Here is a 20,202-nt window from a genome sequence, read left to right on the forward strand (position 1 = left end):
TAATGAAACTAACGCTATTCAAAATTTTAAACAACAATTATGCAGTAAAACTTCAATTAACTAGCATAAAGAAAAGTAAATAATTCTCATAAATAAAAAAAAAAATCAATTTTTTTTTAATTTGTTGAATGGGAGAGAATAGTCTCATGTAAAAAATACCCTTAACTATTTATGAAACTTAAATTATCTATTACTATTAACAATTATGGAAAATAAATAACAATAGCCACAAACCAAAACAAATAATATTTATAGAATTAATTTAACAACAATTGACTTATATTGGAAAAATAATTTGATAAAAAGAAAGAAGAAAAAATAAATAAATATCGAGTTTATAGCTGGATGTCTTGCATCAGCCTGGTAATCAGTCTTCATAATGAGGTTGAATTGCCTACATTGTAAGCCACTGAACCCTTATCAGTAGGTAACTGGGAACGGAATTTTGTAAACCGTTTTTTAATGATATTTAAGTAAATTAAACAAAAGTTAAAGGAAACGAAATCTGGATAAAAAATTATTTTGAGATGATAAATTTTGAGAGACGTTAAATGAGCAAAAACTTTATTTCATATGTTAAGCTATTCTTAGATAAATGCTAATTTATTATTTAATGTCATATTTAGAATATTTTAAAAAATTTATTTTTCGATCATTAATTTTAAAAAACACTCAGCTGGTAAAAGAAAATACAAAATTCAATTGGCCAAGTTCGGTATATGTTTCATTTGGATGAGATTAAATTAAATGTCCTCTTTTAGAAGTAAAATTGGCTATTTTTTTATCCTTAGCAGTTAACCTGGTTAATTGAAAACGTATTTACCCTTGTGCAAACTGCTTGCTTATTTACAGTAAAAATTATTAACTAGCATAAAGATTATGCTATATTAAAAACATTCAATTTTATCTTCTTGATTCATTAATCTATTTATATTTCATTTTTATTGCAAAAGAAGCACTTTTTAATTGCTTTTATCAAATTCCAGATCTTTATGGTATACATCTTTGATCTTGATATGTAAGATCAAAATTTACTTCCAATTTTTTACTATTTATGTTTGTAATATCTCTGTTGAAGCAAAATAGTTTGTAAAGATTAAAGACATCTTTAATTTTTTATATCAATGTTATTTGTTACTTAAAAGTTTTAGAAAGTTATAGGTTGTCTGAACGTTTTATAAGTATACTCTTCTTCTCATCAGAATTAAATATCTAAAAATTTTAGTGTGGTATTTTTGAATACTCAACTCAGAAACTTAGATTTAAAAACAAAAAGAGTAGTGTATTCGGTTTTTTACTAAGTTTATAAATACCAACTCTTTTAGTATAAATATTTCTTTTCTGTTATTTTATAAAATTGACTTACATTAGTTACTCTAGTAAAGATAAAAATCCAATGCTACTATCTAATGTAAGGGTTTAAACGTATGATTCCAAAACCATTTTATTTTTTTTTTTAATACCAGAAGGACATATTAAGTAAATTTGTTTTGTATTTTCTTTTGCCTCATTGCAAAAACAAAAAAAAATTAAATAAATCAAGAATTACTGATAATAACTGCTACCACTATTAAAACAAAATGCTTTAAATAAACCATAAAAACAATAAACCATATGAAATAGTGTGCAGTGTTGTAATCTTTTTTATCAATTATTTTTAATAATATAAAATAATTCAAGAAGTATATTGAGATTTTTTTGAACTTTTATTATATCCTTCATATACTTACTTTCTTATATATTGATGATATATCTTATATATTTTATTCAAAATATTATTTCTTTTAATTTCAGTTTTTATGTGTTGTAAATTTTTGTGTGCTGGAGTAATACCACATAAAAAATGTCCTAACAAAATTTCTAAAACTCGAGAAATAGTTTCTAAAAAAAAAATAAATATATATATTTATTGGGAATTCCCTCCATTTTTAAGCAATTGTATTATTGAACAAGTTTTTAATAATATAAAAATTGTTAATTTTTATAGGCATCACTTATTTTATTATAATATTATGGTGCTTTCCAAATAGATCTTAACATAATTGATTTGTCTTCACTTAATGTAGTGATTAGTCACATCATCACATGTCTAGGGCATACTTCATATTTTGTATAACTCTGGTATATTTGTTTTTGTCTGTCAGTACTTACACATGGGATGTCACAGAGGGTGCACAAGGTCTAGGGATGAGGTTTGAGATCACTGGTGTAGATTTTTCTGAAAATCTGCTTTTAACATAACTTAATAGTATAGTATTTCCAACTAAAAACTAATAATAAAGAGAATAAATAAGTATGAAGTAGTCTGTTTCCAGTTATAAAATAAATGTCTTCCTCATAATATTTTTATCTATGATAAAAACGTTACTTACCTTGGTAATTATCAACTTAAGCAGTTTAGGATACAATTTAAATTATTATTGAAGCTCAGACATGTTCTATTGATGAGTGTATTTGGTCCAAAACCTATGTGATAGATTAGTTGTATTAATTAAAATGAATAAAGTTAATAATATTTTGCAATCTCCTGTTAGAATTTGCCCTGTGATATTGATTAAAATAATGATAAGATATTCATTTGTCAAAGTTAAATGTTTCATAATCCTTAGTCAATCTTGGAAATGGAAGTAGCCATAGTGAATAGGTTTCTCTTAGTACAAGATCTTATTTTGATCTAGAATCTATCCTAGTGATCTGTTTAATAGGTATGTTTAATCTCCCTTTATCACTTAGTGATTAGATGAAAATGTATCGACTTATGAAATTCTGTGCCAATGGGATATTATGTGAAAATTTTTTCATTAGTTAAATAGAAACAAAAAAAGTCCGATATTTCTTAACATTTGTAATATTAATCTATCAAATTTTGTAGGAATTTTAACTCCCAATTGGGGTAGTTAGATTAAGCTTCCATTTCTTTTCATGTATTATATTGTTTTTTCACATATTAGCGGTTGACATTTTGGATTTTTACCCATTTTCCATATGTGAAAAAATAGTGCTGAAATTTGAAATTTTTACAATTAATAATGTGTTATTCAATGAATCAATTTTATAAATGACATTTTATTTATCCCAATTATCTATCTTGTCTTTCATATTTCGAATAAAATTATCAAACTTACTGCTACCCTAATTGTGTAATATTAATATTTAAGTTTCTTTATTTTGGTTTTTGTACTAATTGGTATTTTTAAAAATAATTTTGCTTACTGTATAGTTATATGAATTTTTATGTTCTTAAATTTTTAAACGTTCATACTTTTATTTTTAATAGCACAATTTTCTTAGTCTTTTAACATAATATTATTGTTGTAAAAATTAATGTATGTGTAAAATTAATTAATCTTAATTGATTAAATTATTGATTAATTAAAATTAATTAATTGATAAATGCCTTAGCACCGTCATCGAATAAGATAGCTTTAGTGCCTGTTAACATTAAATTAAATATTTCTAATTATCTAATACAAATATGTTGTTGATTGGGTAGTTTATTGATGTTGTAAATTGAACTGCACTTCTGTTTTGATGATAGCACTGTTCAAGATTCATTGTGCCATTTGAACTTTCAGCAGTTTATAATGTTAAAAGATTTATGATCCTTTTGACATATCATACATCAAACAATAATTTTACTTCCACATATATTTGTGCCAATTTTTTGTACCGTTTAATGTAAAATTTTAATATGTAACTTTTGAAATGCATATCATTATTAAACTATTCAAAATTTATTTTTAAAAAAACACTATGCAATGATTAATAAAATCATTATCATTCCTATGATTTATTTTTTTATTTGCTTGTTTTAAAATAGTTTGATTTGATGTAGAAATGCATTGTATAAATTAAATTTTTATTATGATTAACAAAAAAAAGTTTTTAAAACTAATGGTAAAAATATTTAACTGTGCGTTGTGACAAATTCATCTTATAAACTAAATAAAGTTGTTTCAATTCCTTTCCAGCTTTGTTACTTTACCTTTTCCTCTTCTAATGAAAACTAACTTTTAATAACAAATAATAGGTTGATATAAACAGTGTAATTAATATTTTTAAACTGGTAAGTTTATATTAGGAAAGCAATTATATTGTGAATCATATTATGAAAATTAGAACTACCAGTTTTATTCACTTATGTTTTACTGCTCATATATATATATACAATATATATGATCATATTATTTATATATACATACATATATATAGTACATGTGTGTGTGTTCCATCACTGATGAGATAGGTCTTACTAGATTCAATCTATCGGCTTTAAAGAACCAGATCAGGTTATAGGAACAATACATGATGTAGTCAAAGGTACATCATATACAATTATATTTTATATCATGATACAGTTTGTTCATCACATAAATTTTCAATCAAAATACAACACAAAATGTTACTAAAAAAACTCAACTTGAAATATTTTTCTTCTGTTGCCTATAAAAGATTCAACTGTTAAACATTTTTAAAGTTGCCTATTATGGGACTACTATGTATGGAATGGAGAAACTTTTTAAAAATGCTAGTAGATAGCATGCTAAGTAGGGTTGATTAAATGTACAACACCTTCCCCTATACAAAGTTTGAAAAAAGAAACAACGGTCCTTTCGAACAAAAATAATTTTTTCTATTTTTAATTTACTCTTATGTGTATAGTGGCTCTTTTCTTTTATGATGATAGCTTCAAATTGCACCAGGTGTTGATGAATTTTATAGAAAGGTACCATCTCCCTATATACCCATAAACTTAGCTCTAATATTTGAAAAAAAAAATTGAATTCATAGATACATAGAAGTGAAACTTCTTTACTGATGTTTTACAACTAAACAAAAAAGATTATAAGGAGGTAAATTGATTTTGTGATGCGAGATGAAACGAGTGGTAGGGGCATTACTGGTCAAATACAGCTGCAAAATTTTTATATTCTCGTAGAAGAGCAGGAGCTTACAGTAGCTTTATAATCACAGTAGTCTCATAATCTCATACTATAATATAAAAATTATCCTGCCAGCATTGGCTTAGGAAATGGCTGTTCTTATTCTAATTACCATTATTCTGGAACCAATATTTTCTGCATTAGGCTATTAGAGGGAACACTTGATCTTTATTAATAAAATTTTAATACATTTTATCAATTCCAGAAGTTTCACTTCTGTCCTATTCAAGTATACCACCTGTGTCTCCTAGCCTAGAAATTTACCAGGGCCTCTATATTTAGAGTTTATATAGTTTTTGTTAGAATTTTCAATGAGACATCAACTTAAAAAAATTATGTTTGAAGCCTCCAGATTTTGGTTTAAAATAGGTAAAAATGTAAATCAAAAAAAAAAAAAAAAAAAAAAACGAATTTGAGGATTTTCTATCAAAATTTAATATATGTAATTATGAAAAGTTTGGATTTATTGAAAAAATTAAAATTTTTTATGAAAAAATATGCATTTTATTTCAAAATTTATCCTGTTAAATAAGTAGTTATAAATCAACATTTTCAGTATTAATTTATTTATAAACATAAGATTCTCCCACAATATTTTTTAATTATAACATTCCATATAATTGTACGTTTTATAGAAACTTAAACTTTTTATAGAATTCGGCAGTTCCAAGACTGCTACAATTTTTTTTTTTCATTTTTACCCCAGGGAAGTTAAGTTATAAATTTCGCAATTTTTTAACTCTTGCAAGTGGGTCAAAAATGCAGAATGTCAAAACAAAGTCCATAATGTGGTGAAAGTAACACACTTTGACAATATTGTACAAAAAAAAAGTATTAAATTTTTCAGAAATAACTCATCTGTTTGCAGTTCCCTCTTTGATAAATTATAATCAAAAACAAAATATTATGCAATAGGTTAACTTAAACCACGGCTCAAAGGCTGCTTTCCAAATCGAACTGTTTTCATATGAGTTTATTTTGGACAAGGTTGATTTGTGATGGGGAAAATAAATGTTACAACATATAAATTATTGGGCTCTTTTTAAGTGTTCTTCTGGGATGTATGCCAAGACAGTGCATGCTATAAAGGCTCACTATTCTCTTAGAAGATAAATTAGGGAGGGTAATTAAAAAAAAAAAAAAGAATTGATAAATTGCTTTATAATGTTTTCTAGAAATTGTATTGTTTATTATGACTTATAATAAAAGAGATTTTGATTATTATACTTAACTTTATTACGGTTCTTTTTTGTTTGGTTGGATTCATTTTTAATTTAAAGCATGAAATTTTTTTTTTATCAAAAGAGCATCACATTGGTTTCTTAAGATACAAAATAATATTAACCAAATTGATAAAAGGGAAGAAAAAATTGAACCTCTACTAACCCACATTTTTTTATTTAAAAACTTATCTAAATTATGATTTGTGTATAGATTCATTTTTCTTTTTTGTGACATTTGAGCCTTTTTATTGGCTATTTTCAAATATTTTTATTTTCATTTTAATCCTTATATAAAACTATTTTAACTGTGTAACTCTTAGATGTGCTTGAAAAAAAATTATTCAAAATTCTACTTTTCCCAGTTGTTTTATCACTGAAGTTAATAATGTTCGTTTTTGGAGCTTTTTTATATCTACTATAAAAAAATTAATATATTATTTTAAAATATATATTATTATTATTAATAACATAAATTAAAATTTTTACATGCTTATTAGGGGCGAAATATCTTTATTTCCTTACCTAAGTTAAAAATAATTTTTAATTAATGTATTATTAACTACCTTCTTTAATTAATGAATTATTAACTACCTTCTGCCTGGACTAAATAGAAAGGCTTTAATGTTACAAAAATATAAAATGAATATGTTTAATTATAATTATAAAATAAAATTTAGACAATTATTTTAATATATTAATATTAAATAAAAATTAAGTGTTATATAGTTCAATTTTTTTTCCCTTTTATCATTTTGAATATAATTAATGACATGAGTACCTTAGCATTAGTATAATAGTAGCATAACATTTGTACCTTTAATGTTCTTATGTTCTGATTATGTTCTGATGTTCCTTTTGAAAAAATATTTCCACCTTATAATAAAGTTGACTCTTCCTATTCAAAGGAGTGTCTTTTTTTTCTACAGGGTTTTTGTATACAATTAACTTTTATTTTAAATCATTTAATTTAGTAAGAAAAAATGCTATAACAATTTATTGTTATAGTATATAGTTGTAACAAATTTATAGCTGATATTATATTATAGCTGATAAATAATGATTTATTTGACTACGTAACATTATAAAATAATACTAGAAAGACGGGCATTAAAAGACCTGTTAAAACTTTAAACTGATTTCTTTAATTTATTGTGTTTTTATATAACTTCTTAACTTAGCTTATTTTTGTAGTTTTAAAATGAAGAATTTAAAAAACAGTGTCACCGCAAACAGTTATACCTAGGATGGGAAAGGGTAATTTGACCCTCTAACTAACAACTACTTTTTTATATATATTTAATATTCCTTTTAAAACTATAATTGTTCCTCTTGTTATAAATTCTTCAAATCCATTCAGTGTAAATTTGATTTATGGCCTGAAATAAACTGAGGAGTACGAAAAGATTGTAAAATGAAAATTTATTTCACTTATTTATGCAAGAGAAGATTTTGGCAAAATTTATTGTGGACAATGTTGTGATAACTCTTCATTATGTAGAAAGGAAATTAATTGTTTTCCCTGCTATATATTTAAATTGAATCAATAAAGAAATAGAACTATCAATTTTATATCCCTTGTCATTTATATTATCTTTGAACTTTCTGTCATTCTGAGGAAGTGCAGTAAAGTTAGTTCCCTTTTATATTAATTGATAAATTTTATTTTACAAATAAAAAGAGTTTATAGGAAAAATCACGTAAACAGTCAAAATACGATCCATTGTATAATGATTACTCAAAATCAGTATTGTTCTGTTTGAAATTAGAGAGAAAAATGAAAAGATTCTACAGGCAATAAAATATAATTTGAAAATTGAGAGGTAATTTTTATTAAAAATTAGAAATATTAAAATTACAAAATTTTTGTTGAAAAAATATTAAGATTATAAATTAAAAAACTTGAGAATGATACTCACTCTTTTCAATTTTTAGTATTATATATATTTTTGTTTTCAGAACTCAGGATTTTAAATATTTTGTTTAAAAACGATGATAGATAAAATAGCCTAACATTTTTAGTTTGAGAATGATGGCTAACATCAGAAAATTGTAATCGAAGATGATGCTTTTCATTCACCTAATTATTTAAAAAATGTTATTCTTTTTAAATTTATAAAGCATCATGAAGCTGTGAAACTTAACTTTTTTTTATGGTTCAAAGCATCCATTATGGACCTATACAGCCTCAGAGTAGGAATGTCAAGATTCATTCCTCAGGGCCATCGTGAAATAAATATTGACTGATCTAGGTGGGAATTGAACCCTTACTCTTCTGAACTAATCACTCTGAGATCCTTATCCTGACTTGCTCAGCTATCATTTCCTCATACCTAAACTTTCAACTTCAATTGCTAGAGCTCTATTTCCTTCTAGTTATGAATTAGTGTATATATTTTTTGATTCTACAATAGAACAATCAAAAAATATATGCACTAATAATGATTTATTTGACTACGTAATATTATAAAATAACACTAGAAAGACGGGTGGCATTAAAAGACCTGTTAAAACTTTAAACTGATTTCTTTAATTTATTGTGTTTTTATATAACTTCTTGACTTAGCTTATTTTTGTAGTTTTAAAATGAAGAATTTAAAAAACAATGTCACCACAAACAGTTGTTCCTAGGATAGGAAAGGGTAATTTGACCCTCTAACTAACAACTACTTTTTTATGTATTTCAAAAAGTGTTTACTTTTATTGGAATTAAAAATATTCCTTTTAAAACTATAATTGTTCCTCTTGTTATAAATTCTTCAAATCCATTCAGTGTAAAATTCAAACCTAAACTTTCAACTTGAATAAAACAATTACAAGATCTGACTAGTGTAAGAATGATTTGTTATTCTTTAGGATTTCAACCTTTTAGATCCAGGGTAAGAAGTTGAAGATTTATTCCATTCCTATTCCATGAAATAAAAGTTATATCTACTTAGACAAAGTTGAGCTGATGCTATACAAAAGTATATTTTATATGACATTATAGTTTAGTACAACTTTCTCAATCATTCTATTTCCTATTAGAAATAATGATCTGTAAACACTTAGTAAAATCTGATTTCATTTATAATAAAAATAAACAAAGAAATAAGCCAAGGCCTTCTATGTCATGTTTACAGATTTAAAGAGGTATTTAGACTTAAACCATAAATGAATTCTTAATAAATAAGGTAATTTATTATTGGAAGATTTTATGTTATCAATTCTGTTATTGTGAAAATTATCTTCCATATTAAATTCTAGTTTATTCAGAATGAATTTTACAAGGAAAGATCATCCTAATATTGCTGTTACATTACTGTTCTCCTTAATTATAAGTTACTTATTAGTCCTATAAAATATACAACCGGAGAACCAATTTTGTTTTATCAATTATTTAAAAAGATTCCCTTAAACATATGGGGGGTCATTATCAGTACATGTGTAAATCATACATATGGGTCATTTTTAAACTCTGACCTGAGCACCAGTCATTAAAAAATATAAGAACTATTCCATTCTCTTTGTTCTACTACAGAAGCTATCTTTTACCTCAATAATAGATTTATAAGTAGTAAATAAAAAATTAAAAATGATTGTTTTTTCACTCCCTTACCATGTCCTACCCCATAGGCTTAAATTTAAAAATTTGTTTTCAATCTCCAACTCATTGCTTTAATTGACTAACTGATTTAGTCAGTTATTACATGAGGATTCCATTTTAAAAAATAGCTCATTATTTATTGTGGTCATTCAAATAAATAAAATAAAAACTGTACATACAGTCATTTTTCTTTCACTCCCTCGTTTTAACATTTTTTTGAAAATATAATAAAAGGTACTCTTGTGTTGCATACTAGTGAAGCTACTTCTAAGTAGGTAGGAATTTTCGCAGCTCGGAATTATTACTTTTTATTATTGAAATTTCAGAAAGTGAGATCTGTGCATCTTCAGATAATGACCCATATTTATTCATTTAAAAAATATAAATCTCCTTACTTTATGTAGGAATAAATATGGTTTAATGAGTTTTTAATTAATTGATAGATAAAGTTGTTTTTCTCAGTGTATTTGTTATTAAACTAAGTAAGAAGAGCTGTAATATAATAACAATATTAGGATGAAACGTAAGGCTTTAGTACTAGTTAGTACTTGAAGATGAGGAAATGTTTCTGAAACGCCATTAAATAAAAAAATATTCTGAATAAAAAATAATTTAATAAGTAATATAAATTTCACTAGACTCCACCAGATAACAAAATTTTTCAATCATAAATTACCTTATTATTTTGTGTTCATTTATAGCTTAAATCTAAATTTCTCTCTAGACCTGTAAATATGTTACATTTTTTGGAAGGCCTTGTATTATTCATCTGTTTGTTTTGTTTTTTTGTTACAAAGAAAATAGAATTCTCAATATTATCAATGTCAAAGACTGATTCTTTATTCAATTATCTACTGTTATCTTTATGAGGCTGAGTAAACTTATCTCAAATCGAACCCTTCAGGAAAACTATTCAGAAGTCCTGTGTAAACAACCTGTATCTCCATTGTTTGTTGTAAATATAAACTGTAGGCACTTATAATTTTTTTTTTAATTGTAGGAATTTATAACAAGATGAAAGAAAATACTTTTCACTTGATTTAATGATTATTCTTAAGTAACAGCCTTTTATAAGATATAGGACTTTAAGAACTTGAAGATGTTGATATTATTTAATTATTGTATTTCGATTAAGAAATAAAAATAAGAAGATTCTTGGTAATTTAAAAAACTTGTGAGGCATTATTTTAAAAATAGAGATATAAATACTAAACCTATTAAACTAAATAAATAGAAAATTCTAATTATATAAACGAGTTTTCTATCGTAAGTCAATATATCAATATATAAGTCAATACTTTTGGAAAATTACTATGGGAGCACTTCACATAGATGAGATTTTATATTGAAAATATTGATTTATAATTCCTATTTGAATAGGAAAAATTAAAATTTTGAAACAAACCAAATAATTTTTTAGCAATTGAGTTTTTATTTGTGAAGAAAACTATTACTTTTGAAATGTGTATGTATTAACTCTTGATAGGAAACTTCTCAAACACCATCTTCAAAATCGGTTGTTAAAATTCAATAAAAAATAGTATGTAATAAATAACAGTTTATTCAGTTCTCATATAATTTATGTTTCCATTTAGTTATAAAAATATTGTAAAATGCAAAATCACAAATTGGTACATAAATACAAAACTTATAATAAATAGTTTTCAATCCCTTTGTAGATGTTAAAAAAACAAAAAAACAAGAAGTATTATAAAAGGTATTTGTTTCTATGATTGCTAAGAATACATCTATAATAAATGTGTGATGAAATTCTTTATAATAAAGAGTCTTGCGCCTTGATGGAAATTAATGGTAACGTTACCCTTCCACGATGAATGTTACAGTTAAAATGTAAATTAAATGTGAAATAAATGAGTCAGCTTATTCTCCAGTCATCATTTCCATGAACTCTGAAAAAAAAAATAATATACATTTAAATCACTTTTATTACAAGCAGGTTTCTTGTAATTTTATGTATTCAAAATGAATATTAATAATTGTTTCTATATATAAATATTTTTAATGCTTTAATAAGTATTTACTATGTTTTTATATAATATTTATAGGACCTATATCATATAAATAATAATCATGTAATCATATAACATTTATATATATATATATATTTACAAATAGATTTTGTATAGTAGAATTCCATCACTGAGTAAATGGTGTAAAATAAATGTTGGTATATACTGGCTCAAGTGATCAAAACAGAGCAAAAATAGAAAAGTAATATATTTTGGCTTGGGAAATTTCCAAGATCGTCATAATATGTTCGCTAATTTTTCATCTTTCTTTTAATCAACAATATGAACATCTACAAGTTCATTTTTAACTATTAACTTTAAAATAAGAAAAGGATAAAATAGCAATGGGCCAATATTAGTTTTAAAAATCTAATTTATCACTGCATATAATCTATTTATAAAAGAAAATTATATATCCATACAAATAAATTTATTTTAATAAATGAAGTACCTTTCAATTATTCATGTTACCGAAACATCTTTATGAAAATTATATTTTATCTAATATGCTGGCATATTTTGATTTACCTTGAGTAAATTATTTTCTTTTTTTATGATTTTTCTTTTAAATTTGTAATAAAAAAAATCATGGCTACATTGAAAACAATTTTTCTTCTGCGAAAATTAAATTTGTACCATCAGCCAGGGTGAAAAATATTTCCAGTCATACTAGTTAGAACTTTTCTTTCTGAAAACTGTTAAAATGTTTTTAAGAAAAGAAATGTTTACAATTATAAAATATTGTGTGGATAACACTTGATTAAGAGGCTTGAGTAGTAAAGAATACCTGGGGAGCCCTTTTATCCTTTTATCCCCAATTTTTATCAGTCGAATAATACAGTTAGGAATTATTGCTATAAAGAAAAATTTCTATGGTGATAATCAGATTAAATTTCCATTTTGTAGTAAAATTATTTATTGGTTCATTTGAGTTTTTGTTTGAACCTTGGAAAGTTATATTTATAACCTAAAGCTACAAATGTTTCTGTATCTTTGTTCACTAAGTAATATTGAAATGTTTGTAACCTTTAAATGTTTCTTGCAATAAGTTTGCATTATTTTGAGATTAATTTATTGTCCATTTCATTGAGCCAAAAAAAAATTTTATATGATGGTGCCAACTGGTCTATATTTACGTGTTGAATTGCAAATCTCTAATGGGCTAATTAACAGAGTCTACAAATAGATTATACTTGACGTAATGGTTTAATAAGAGTAGCATACCTTTTAATAACTATTATTAAAGAATATAAACAATCAGCAGTCTGTAATATTAAGTATCACTAATTATTCAAACATGTTTACTTTGTAATTCAAAGGAATACTTTTTATTTTTATTCAAGGTTAATTTATCAAAACAATATTTTTAGGTTTAACCTACCGTCAAAATCAACTGTGCCAGATCCATCGGAATCAATTTCTTCGATGATCATATCAAGCTCTTCATTTGTCAGCTGTTCATCAAGTTCATGAAGAATTTCTTTGAGACAAGATGTTGGTATGTAACCATTACCTATGAATCAATATGTTAATATTTTAAAGGAAATTTTATTTTAAAATATTCTTAAATGCTAAATAATTTATAATCTAATAATACATAATACAAGTATTATTTTATAACTTTTTTAAAAACCTGGATAGTATAATAATTAATACAACTCACACCCAAAATTAAAGAGGGACAATTCAGAATTTCTAACATCTGACATTTTAATAGCTTGACACCCATCATCCCAAAGAGCAGCCAGACCTCAGATTGAGACCAAAACAGTGAAATCCAAGAGCCCGGAAAAAAAAATTGAGTTATTTCACCTCAATTTTTTACTTTAATGAAAACTAAATATTCCTTATAGTCAAATTTGACGACTCTGTTAACCACAGGGAGAAGAAAAATGGTAGCTGTTTCAAAATGTTATAGAAAATTCATTTTTCATGTGGAGCTCTATATCTTCAAAACTACCTACAATACTAATCTAATAGAAAATTGTTGAAATTAGTGTAAATTTTATAATATGATAGTTTAGCTTCTGAGATAGTTTTTAAAAAGCAATATTTTTCCAACTAATGAAAAATCAATATTTTGTGAAATATCATGGAAACTACCAATCCTACTACTGCACCTCTTAGGTACAAATCTAGGTTAAATTTAAACCATTTTCTAACAGAAAATAATGCAAATTTTTGTTTACTTGAAAATTAATTTTTTGTAACTTTTAGAACACCTAAAATTTTTTATTTTCTCTTACTATGGTTGGCAGAGTCATCAATTTTGATTCTTATCTGTATATAGTATTCATTTAATTAATCAAAAATTGAGGTGGAGTAAGTTGGTTTTTTATCAACTTGGTCTCTTAGACTAATAGACACAATAGGCAATATAGCACTAACATGTGTTAGATGAAACACCCTTAAAATTTATATGAAGAATTTAATCTGTGTTTAGTGGTTCTTTTAACAAAAAACATATTTTTTGAGTTATATCTTTTCATTTATAATAATATTTTTAAATAAGTATGAGTAAATATTGACATTTCATTAAGTTTTAAAAGAGATACTATGCCGATTGGATACAAACATTACAAAAAAAATTAAAATAAACAAGAATAATCATTCAATATTTTTATCTTCTATTTAATGCCACAACGGTGCTCATCTGATATAGTGCCAAGTTATGGTCAGGATCATAACTGTTGGCCAGTTTTCTAAGGCTCTTCATCTTTATATTTCTGTATTGTGTGAGATCGTGTTACAAGGATTCATATTTAATTAATTAAATGTACTATATTGAAATTTGACCCACTTCTTACATTTTCTTTTACATTTGTGAACTTTTATCATTATTTTAACAGATTAAATCTACTACAATATTAATAATTATATCAAGGTCATATATTATCTATATTATCATTTCACAAAAAATGTTTATAATTATTAACTACTTTTATACATTTTAACTAGTTGCATAAATTTCATCATTTTAGAAGTCTACAATTCAGAAAAAGTAAAACAATTTTAATATAATTCATTTGTTTCTTTATATTTCATTTTATCTAAATTAATTGATTGATAAAATTAACCTATATTTTAAAAGTTGTTACCTTGGCAGCTAAAAAAAATCTTAATTAATTGAGGAGAGAAATCATTATATTTTTCATGTGTTACTTATCAATCAAATAAATTCCAGTAATTCTTAATGGACAGGGCCTTTATTTTATTTTAAATAATTGCGATTTGGAAAAAAATAAATCAAGAATAATTGAATGTAGAAAAAGAATACTTAAATTTTTGGACTTGTTAATTTTATTTTCATTAATGCAATCTATAATTTTAAAGATTAAGATAAATTAAGGCATGTCCCACAGTAGGTGAACTAATGGTAATGTGATAATAAAGGTACTAATCTTGTTTTTCTCCTGGAGCTCAAATAAACAAACTGAATTCACTCATATTTTTATATCAAAACAGCCAAAAGTGTTCGGATAAAATGATTATTATCCAAAAATTATAAATTATAAAATCTTGGTAAGTGCTATTAAGATGAAAAATCATGATGAATAAGGAAAAGATTAAACTTCATTCTTTCTGTTACCAATAACAACCATTTCTCAAAGCTCAAAGTCCGCTGTTAGTTTTGAATAAAGGGGGTTTACAAATTAAAGTGATTTAAATAAGGTAATTTACTTTGTTTGGAACTTAATATACACGTCCATTAAGGTTTACTATTGCTTGCCAACTAAATTTAATCATATCTTTAAAAAAAAAAACCAAACAAATAAAAAAAAACATTTATAATATACTAAGATGGTTCTGATATTTAATTGGTTAAACAGAGAATAATTTAAATTAATATGCCAATCCGAAGGTTTGCTTTATTCTTCTTGCTTTTAATTATTTATATATTGTTTTTCATGTTATTAGGGTTTTACAATTATAAATTGATTATTTCAAATTTTAGGGTATAGAACTTTCTTTTTTATATGATTCTTCTAAATTCTTTGTTACATCTTATCTCATCGTATTATATTAAGCTTTATTGTTAATTAAAACATTTTCTTTACTAAATGCATCATGATTTTTAATTCCATTAAGAAAGGAATTAAAGAACTGTAGATTTACTAGAACTCTTAATGGTATAGCTAATGAACAATTGATCTAAGCAGTTTTGTATTGTCAAAAAAAAAAAAAAAAATTGCCTTATTATTCTATAGTATCATATTTTAAATTTGTAATTTACCTTCCTTATCATAAAGCCTGAACGCTTCCCTCAACTCCTTCTGCATAGCCTCATCATCTTCTTCAACAATGAACTTAGCAGCTAATGTAATAAACTCCTCAAACTCAAGACGCCCAGATTCTATTAAAAAAAAAAAGTTAATTTTAATGTTTATAAATATTTTTATACTATGATAAATTAAAATATATAGTTTCAGAGCAGTAATTAATTTGAGTTATAGGAAATATCCATGGGCAAGATGCCAGACACCAAGGAGAGGCCACGACCCAATGTTGGCCAGTGCCCCGTGGGGGTGTGTTAGAAGTAAACAGGCACTCTCTTGCCAAGTCCATCTCAACCGAGCTGTGATGGACTTCGATATAAATGGTTCACAGAATAAACTAGCAGCTGTTCAGATCCGTCAGTTTGGGTCCCATTCAACTTTCTTTTTACTCACCTCTATGTTGCATCCTGTTTAAAAGCCAACTGATATTGAATTTAAATTAATTTTAGATTCATTTAGGGGAATTTAATTAAAGTTTTATACATTAATACCAATGATATAACAAGAAACAATAGTAATAATAATGTAAAAAGAAATAATAATAATAATAATGTAAAGAGAAAAAGTGTAAGGAATCATTGCCTAGTCTTAGAATCTTATAATGTTATGCATGAGTGGGTTAGCAGCTAAGAATTAAATGTGTTTCATGATTAAGATTTTTTTCTAATTACCTGTCTCTTAACCAAATCTATGCATTGTTATTGACAGAATTGTTATCAATAACTTACTAATAATTATCGATGGTTTCACAGTTTTGTCAATACTAAAACGTAAATTTGATTCAGGTACTGGTAGATAGAAAAAAAATCACAAAATTTATGATAATTACAAAATTATCATTTATTGTTTTTGGCTTCTCACTCTCTCATGTATTGTTTAAAAAAAAAAAATCTGACATTGTATTAGAGTCAAATCTTTTCAAAGTTAATTTAAATAGGTATCTTTTTCTCAGAGAATGCATCTCAACTCTATACAAATTATGTAAACTGTGATAGAACCACACCATACGATAGAAGTAGTTACAGTGTTTTTGTAATTGGTAATAAATTATGTCTGAAATTGTACTTAAAATTATATTATATTTGTTTTTAAGTTTTTTACTTAATTTTAATTGACGTAATCAGGTATTTATTTATCTAGAATATATCAATAAAAAAAATATGGCCAATTAGAAATTATCTGGAAAGTATTTTAACAGTTTTGAAAAATCATTTTCAAGTTTAGTAAATAGAACAGCTGTTTACATACTGCTGTTGGAATGAAAGTGGCATGAGGCTATAAATTTATTTATTTACACTTGTTGTTGCCTAGAGACTTAAAAATATATAACTATATTTTTAAATATATAAATATTTTTTAAATATAATTAAAATAACAAAAAAATATATAAGTACAAGATAAGAAAAAAAAAAGAATTAAGAACAAATGAAAAATTTTAGTTTAAAAAGTAAAAGAAAAAAAAATACCAGCTAAAATATAGCTAAAAAAAGAAGAAAAAAGTCTTATTTGCAATATGAGGCAATAAATTACTTAACAATATGTAACTCTTAGGGCATAAACCATGACAATTATTTAGCTTGTAATGAAAGTCATGACTTTCAGTCTAGTACAATTATAAATTCAAAGATTTGAATGTATTTATATTTAATTATTCTTAGTGGAATTTCTATTAAGAATTATAGAAGTATGTCATTTTATTAATTTTTTTTTTAATCTCATTTATAATTAGAAAACTTTCTGCAGACATTTTTTATCTAAATAATAAATTTACTTGTATACATTAATTGATATAAGTCAGAAATTAACACTTAAATATTTAGTATTTTATACAAATCATTGAATTTCTCATAACTACTCAAACTGCACTTGACACATTTTTGTTCTAATTGGTTCATATGAAGATTGACATTGTTAAAGTGACTGTGGAAAAACTTTATAAGGATTTTTCAATATTATTATATAGTTAGAACTTCATCAAACATAACACATTGAATTTAAATAATGTAAACTGATTTTTGATTTGCTCATGATGCACTTGTGATGTTTTCAAAGGGAACAAATTTAAAAATTACTTACTGTCTGCATCAACTTCATCAATGAGTTCATCAAGGATTTTCTTATTGAAGGGCTGTCCCATAAGCCTGAGGATATCTGCTACCATGTCTGTAGGGATGGATCCTGATTTCTCACGATCAAAAGCATCAAAAGCCTTCTTCAAGACTGATATTTGTTCTGGGGGTAACTCATCCTATGGCACAAAAAAAAAAAATATTTTGTTTATATCTTTTTAATAATAATGTTTATAATATTTTACACTAACATATTTCACATTTTAAGTGATAAATGTATTACTCATTAGATTGGATGTATTATTATCAGATTTTAAATCCATTAAATCTTAAATAAATTCATCTTAAAATAAAATAATTAACCATCAAGATTCCAGTATAATTGTTGTACACTTTTTTAGTTAATTGGGGGAAGTAGAAAATAATTTAGTTATTGAAAGTAAATTACTTTAAAAAAAAATTTAAATGTTTCATATTTACCGTTCTTATTAGTAATGTTTTTTGTTTTGTTTTTTATTGCAATTGTTGAAAATATTATATATTGTGTGTCCATTTTACAGAAATGACATTAAGATTTCGTTAAATTTAAAAGGTGAAAGGTTTATTAAGAAATCAGAGTTGAAATTAAAGAAAAAAAAATCAGTTATACATAAATATAAAAAAATACATTTTCAAATTCAAAACATTAAAAAAATCACAATATTAAATTAATGAAATTAACAAATTAAAAATTAAGCTCAAAATATTTTAACAAATCAATTATAACTAACGGATTGAAAAGATATTTATGAGAAATCATGCAAGTTAAATTTATTAATTAATTTGACTTAGTACTCGAACAAAAGGTATTTATCATCGATTTAAAAAAATAATAAAACATGTACAATATCTTTAAAGCATTATCATTATGATATAAATAATAATATATGATTATTAAAGTCACTTAACAAGATATTGAATCACTTACCATGTTTTTTTTTTAAATTATAATGTTTTTATTTTTTTTTTATGTTATTGTTAAAAATATTTATTGAAATCATATAGCATTGACATACCCACTTTACAGGGCTGACATCAATATTTTGGTAAATCAATTAACTCAAAACAAGAGAAAAATAGTTAAAAATCAGTTATTGAAATCAGCTATCAATTGAAAATAATGATAAATCATGTAAGTTAAATTTATTAAATAATTTGGCTAAGTATTTCAGAAAAAAATTATTGTGATTGTGATGTTGATTTAAAAAAATAATTTCTTTAATGATAATATTCATTATGACATTAATAATAATATAAATAATATTTATAAGTTTCATTTAATTCGTCTTATTTTTTAAATTATCATGTTATTATTTTTTATTGTTATTGTTGAAAATATTTATTGCATATTGCATAGACATGCCCAATTTATAGCACTGGCATTAATATTTTAGTAAATTGATTAACACCAGAAAGATGATAAAAAAAAATCAATTATCATCTATAGAATTAAAAAAAATATCTATCTGAAATCAAATAAGTTAAATTTAATAAGTAATTTGAGTGCCCGAGAAAAACGTTAGTGTGATGGTAACATTGATTTAAAAAGTAATATAAGCATAATTTCTTTATGATATTAATAATAATATATCACTAATTATCAATCGACCCAAATCTGAATCACTTACCATGTCTGTGGTTTGAAGGACTTAGTGGCTGGTTGGAAGCTATTGGAAAGTTTGGTAGCGGTGGAAACGAATATGTATATCCAGCCAAACCCCTCTCCTATAACCTCGGGCCAGGAGTGGGGAGCTATAGCTGATTCAAGCCTCCATGCCTTCAAGCTATTAATATCTACTAAGAGGCTACAAGCTTGGGGTGGCCAGCTCCATCCCGACACAAGAATAGCTCTCTAGCTATAAACTCCAGGAAACCACTGTATTCTACTCCATTCCCAAAGACCCCACCACCAGTCTACCGTGACGGATAACTTCTTAGTAGGCGTGTATTTTCTCAACTTTTTTACTACAATCGTTTTTCATTTCATCAGAAACATTGATCCTACATTATTCTGGAAAGAAAAGACATATATTTATTC

The 20,202-nt window shown here is 24.9% G+C and overlaps 1 protein-coding gene across 1 annotated transcript; it reads right to left on the bottom strand.

The window, feature by feature from the left end:
* Positions 1-11,292: 11,292 nt before the first annotated feature.
* Positions 11,293-19,950, bottom strand: LOC106679973 (troponin C, isoallergen Bla g 6.0301). The gene is made up of 5 exons (XM_014419392.3): positions 19,793-19,950; positions 18,133-18,304; positions 16,014-16,133; positions 13,161-13,292; positions 11,293-11,659 (listed from the first exon to the last, which is right to left on the bottom strand). The coding sequence occupies exons 1-5, from the start codon at positions 19,793-19,795 to the stop codon at positions 11,631-11,633; spliced, it is 456 nt and encodes a 151-aa protein (XP_014274878.1). The 5' UTR covers positions 19,796-19,950; the 3' UTR covers positions 11,293-11,630.
* Between the last annotated feature and the right edge of the window lie 252 nt (positions 19,951-20,202).

This window comes from Halyomorpha halys, unplaced genomic scaffold (genome assembly GCF_000696795.3).
Source record: "Halyomorpha halys isolate HHAL.00 unplaced genomic scaffold, Hhal_1.1 Scaffold237.1, whole genome shotgun sequence".
Classification (NCBI taxonomy): domain Eukaryota; kingdom Metazoa; phylum Arthropoda; class Insecta; order Hemiptera; family Pentatomidae; genus Halyomorpha; species Halyomorpha halys.

Bases quoted from the DNA above. Each gene is read 5' to 3' on its own strand.
- LOC106679973 (XM_014419392.3), bottom strand. The intron at 13,293-16,013 runs GTAAATTACAAA...ATTGATTCATAG, and splicing joins CAGGCTTTATGATAAGGAAG to GTAATGGTTACATACCAACA. The intron at 11,660-13,160 runs GTAGGTTAAACC...TTTTTTTTTCAG, and splicing joins TGGCACAGTTGATTTTGACG to AGTTCATGGAAATGATGACT.